Here is a 5,107-nt window from a genome sequence, read left to right on the forward strand (position 1 = left end):
GGAGGGGTGGGAGAACACTCACCATGGGAACAGGCCTTCCACTTGGCCTTTAAGAATTTGCACCATTCGCGCTGGGAGTATGATAACTATTTGCAGATCCCCTCGACCCACTCTTTGAAAGAAAGAACTGTGTTGGGGGACTCGGGCAACCGTTGCATAACAGTAGAACCGGGAAATGAGAAAGAAGAACAAAACCCAAAAGGTATTTTAACTACTCAAGAGGAGAGGAACTTACGTGTCAGGTTCCACTTTTCAGGGAACGGCATGAACTCGGGGACAATAAGATCCTCGGTCTTCACCCGAACGAATATCCCTTGCCAGCCTTGGTCCCTATCTTCATCAATGCTCGCGAATGGAGATTTCTTTGACCGTTGGGCAAGATTGATTAATCCCCCTCGGAAGATTCGGGGACTGTAGAGGCGATGTAGATGGTCAAGGGTAATCTGAGGCTCCTCTATGTTGTTTACGAAGTGATGGAGGAGAATCACGATCCTCCAAAAGGACGGGTGAATCTGCCCGAGGCAGACCTCATATCTTTTTGCAGAAGCCGAGGACTATCGTATCCACTAGGCCAAGCATGAAAGGGTACGTATAAATACTTAAGTACCCCTCCACATGCGTGGTGTTGTCCTCATCGGAGCCAAAGATGACCACATCCTTTTTCTCCCACTTGCAGTCCTCCCGAACCGTCGAGAGCGTGTCCTCTATGATTGAGCATATGTACCTCTACACCTCCTCACCTCGATCCCCTTGCTTGGAGGCATTTTCAACTTTAAAGTCGTTGTCTATAGAGCAGCTTCTGGGGATAAAATTCTTTAAAGGAGGTTACGGGGCCGCTTCAGGAAGGACCTCCTCGACATCCATGGTCGGGTTAGAAGTTGAAGGGGCAGTCTGTTGGGGCATAGATTTCGAAGTTTTAGCTACAGAATTCTGGGAATACGAATGTATGAAGGCGGGCATGAAGGTTTGAAGATGAGAATGAAGGTTTGAAGGTCAAACTTGAAGGTTCAAGGACAAAGTATGAAGATTTAAAGATGGGAAGATGAAGATATGAAGATGTAAAGAACAACGTATGAAAATTTGAAGGGATTAGGAGCAAGTAAAAGATTTGGGGGGTAACTTAAGAAGGTTTAAAATCGGAAAGTAAAAAAGTGAAAAAAGAACCAAAGCTTTTATAGGGTGGAGGTAATTAATGCGTGACGTTTCGCATTCGAGGATGGTCAACCGGCAACTGGCACATGTCCGAAGTCAGAACGACACGATTGATGAGACGTTTCACTGAGTGTCGACCCGGTTACAGCGTAAAGAGGAAGGAACGGGGTCAACTAATCACTTCTCGTCACTTCGATAAATCTGCTCTCCGAAAAGTGAGGAGACTATCTGTGTACGGGTAAGATCCTGAATAATGTTACCCCCAATTTCTCGGTAAAGAAAAGAGAGGGATGTATGATCTAACACACCCTCGAGTAAAGCCAAAGGGTTCTTCGTTTTGAAGCCCGGGGAGGACGAACGGTGCATCCGGGATCGGACACTACTGAACATCAAGTCCCAGCAGAGTGAAGGTTAGAGACTAAGGAAAATGAGAAACGGTTAAGCACGATAAGAGGGGAGATGTAATATCCGCCTTCAACCGGATGTTACGACGTAAATCCTGCCCGATATCAACTACGGAGCAATCTTTACTGGGAAAAGAAGATTTTTGCCTTGTTTAGACTTGTGCTAGGATTGAAAGTCCCCTACTATATAAAGGGGAGAGCTTTTTCATTTTAAAACCACTGTTGACATGCATACCAAAGCAATAAAAGTTCACTTTGTTCTCTAGCTACTATTCATAGTGTTCTTCAGCTGCTTAATTTTTCTGTTACAACCAAGCCAGTCTTGAGGGCTCGACCGAGGTCGATTTTCAGTGTTCATCCAAAAGTCCAGGCTTAATTGTTCATTACGTTCAGTTTGGTTATTTTGCTTATCTTTTCTTTAATTAGTTTCTATTCATAAATCGTTCGTGTTAAATTAAATTATGTATCTTTTAATCACGTACAAATTTAATTGTTACTCATTTTATGGATAAACATAGTTATAATTCATAATTTAATGTAGAGTGATGAATGTTATTACCTTTTTTCCCAACGAAATTCAAATGATTGATTGTTTTGTTATAAGTCAATTCCAGTGTAAAAAAAACTCATTGGTGTGAATTTGTTACTACACTAACACACCTTTGACAACAGCTAAATTTTCAGTTATTCGACAATCATCATCATTACCTTTGAGTCAAAAATGTATGGTGTACAAGTTAGAACATAATAAAGAGAACTTTTCCTTATTGTCACTTTGATTTTACAAAACAAATATGCGTTCAAGCATCTTTTATTTGTCATTTTCCTACTTTATGGGACATACACATTTATGATTCGTTTATTGTGGTAAACTTCAACTTATTATTGTTTTTTCTTCTTTTCGATAAGTAAGTTTCTCATTCATTTTTTCCTTTACGAGGAAAGTTCTTAAGCTACACAAATTGTAACATTCATGTGATAGCATTTAATTTGCTATATAATTTCTATATATAGATCGGTTATCTGTTAACTTTCTTTTAACCTTATCTTTGGTTTGCTGCCGAAATTATGTGAATGATTGTTGTATTAGATTAGAATTAATCATTTTGTTTAGTATCTAAAAGAAAGAAAACACTATCGATTAAGTATAGAAAATTTCCCGATATTTCCTTATATGTGTAGCAATGGGTATGATCTGACTGACATTTCTATATATATGTGTAGCAAGAATAGATATGATCCGCCAACATTTCTTATATGTTGCCATTAGAATGAGTTAAAAATCAAAATTGGCGACATTTGATAAATGTCACTAATTAAATAAATGGCACTAATTATTTGCTGACATTATGTAAATTTCGGGAAATCTTCAACAGTAAAATTTATGATATTTGATTTAAGTATCAAATAAATGTCAGCAATACATTTATCTAACTTAAAACTGCATTTAAAAATATTTTCATATCCTAACTTTCTTGTACATCCTTTTGAGATGTGGTGGTATCGCTGCACCGTTGAATTATAAAAACTCGTGCATATAATAACTAATTAATATAGTCCGAACACACAGGTAGTGAGGGCACACAAGCCTGAATGAATTATCAAAGAAGCAAAATTCTAATCAATCTACACATTCACTATATATAAAACTCAGCAAACTTGTGTCTGCGGTTTCAACTTTAAGAGATAATGTCTCTGCATAGAAAATTTTCAATTCTTAGTGTTGCGGTTGGTATTATCTTTGATAGCCTCTTTGGATTCTTCGGCCTTGCCCATCACTGTTTCTTTCATCTTCTGTGTGGTGTCCTTAACAGATCCCCACGCCTCTTGGGCTGTTTCTTTTGCTTTTCCAGCCATGTCTTGTGCTGCATCCGCCACCTTATCTCCCATTACCTTTGACTTCCGCATAGCCTTTCATATCAAATGTTTAGCAGAATAATAAAGGATGATAGAGACATTATTATTAGTAATTAATTACCTCATCAGCAGCATTGGCAGTCTCGTTTTTGGCTTCTTGGCCGGCCCTTTTTGCCGCATCCGCGCCTTGTTTCGCTGCATCAGCTCCTTTTCCAGCTGCATTACGAGCCTCTTCTTTAATTGCCATCGCTAGGTGGCGTTTACCTACCTGTTATCCACAGATCAATCCAATTACAAATTGATCTATAAAAATTTATTTATACAATAAGTGTATATAACTTAAATTAGTATATAAACATTAACTGATCACCTGGAAAGGTCTGGTTGGTGCACCAAGAAAAACTCTAGAGCTCAAAGGGGTATGACCAATAATAGCTCTGGCATTTTGGAGCTTTGTAAGAGTAGGTGTTAGAGCCATGCTTGCCATTTCTTTCTAATTTGTGTTTTTTTTTTCAAATTTGGTTTCGATATTATTTTTATTCTACAGTACAGTTGGTAGTTGTATATATAGGGGAGGATCGGGATCAAGGATAACACGCACAAATACAGAAATAGTGGAGAAGAGTGCTGACCCATTATTTGAGGTTAGTTTCCTGTCTATTTCCCGAATTTTAAGTTGCCAATCAATAGAAATTAATTACAAAGAGCATTGTACGGATCGCTTCCTTCCTCTCACTGCCACTAATCCTTTTTGCTGTCTGCAAAAAGAAACAAAGGGATAATCAATAATGAACGTAAATTTACAAATTAATTTATATATTTTGCTGATCAGTTGGGCGGTTCATCACTTTTTTTAATTTTTTTATTTTTTTCTTGCAATCCATCATCACTTATTTAGAAGTGTAATTATCTTGCGGGAATTAAACTAAACATTTTTGAACCATTTAATTAGAGTAGAAATGATGCTTATATCATTTTTAAAAATGATGCTTATATCTTGTTTACCCTTAAAATTGGATAACAATTAAATTTATAATGTGGTTTTAAGAATACATGATTTCACCTGATAACAATTGATATATGCAAAGAGTAATAATAGAAATTAACAATAATATAAAGCAAACCAGTGTTTGAACATAATTTAGCCCTCGAGCTTGAATACCCTCGAACTAGTTTAGGCAAAAACAATTAAAATGTAACAAGCCGATGAACAAGAATATGAACTATAGAAAAGGCATTATATTGCTTTGATATCTCAGAGTGTAGGTCTTTACAAAATGATTAGAACAATCTTTATATAGTAAATGAATTCTATCTATGGTAAAATTCTAATTACGGAAGTAAATCCCATGATTAGCCAAAACAATCGCCCTTGATTTGATCTGCTCCAGGATTTCCGCCGTGATCTTCGACTGGTCACGGATATCTCACTTTTCCGTTATTGCGCTTTGCTCGAAGTCTGCCATATTAGGTCTCGATTGTTGCTGGCCTCGATCTCGAAAGGCACCTCGATCCTCGAACTCGATACCTTGTCTTTGTGCTCTGGTCTGATCCACTACGAGGCTGGCCTTCGATCAAATAGTAAAATCGAATAGGCCCGGTTTTAATCGTATACAGATAGTCCCCTCGTTTCTTGGAGTGTAATGAGAAGAAACAAACTGAGCTTTCGATTTTATACCTTGACATATCATGAC

The 5,107-nt window shown here is 37.6% G+C and overlaps 1 protein-coding gene across 1 annotated transcript; it reads right to left on the minus strand.

Moving 5' to 3' along the window:
• On the minus strand, window positions 2,925-3,956 carry LOC109235044 (desiccation-related protein PCC3-06-like). Its single transcript, XM_019401054.1, has 3 exons — window positions 3,784-3,956; window positions 3,535-3,681; window positions 2,925-3,467 (listed from the first exon to the last, which is right to left on the minus strand). Exons 1-3 carry the CDS (start codon window positions 3,898-3,900, stop codon window positions 3,267-3,269), a joined length of 465 nt encoding a protein of 154 aa, XP_019256599.1. The 5' UTR covers window positions 3,901-3,956; the 3' UTR covers window positions 2,925-3,266.

This window comes from Nicotiana attenuata, chromosome 11, assembly GCF_001879085.1.
Source record: "Nicotiana attenuata strain UT chromosome 11, NIATTr2, whole genome shotgun sequence".
NCBI lineage: Eukaryota > Viridiplantae > Streptophyta > Magnoliopsida > Solanales > Solanaceae > Nicotiana > Nicotiana attenuata.

Excerpts from the sequence above, each read along its gene's own strand:
- LOC109235044 (XM_019401054.1), bottom strand. The coding sequence starts at position 3,900 with ATGGCAAGCATGGCTCTAACACCTACTCTTACAAAGCTCCAAAATGCC. Across the intron at positions 3,682-3,783 it reads CACCAACCAGACCTTTCCAG|GTAGGTAAACGCCACCTAGC; the intron begins GTGATCAGTTAA and ends TGTGGATAACAG. Across the intron at positions 3,468-3,534 it reads CTGCCAATGCTGCTGATGAG|GCTATGCGGAAGTCAAAGGT; the intron begins GTAATTAATTAC and ends TTGATATGAAAG.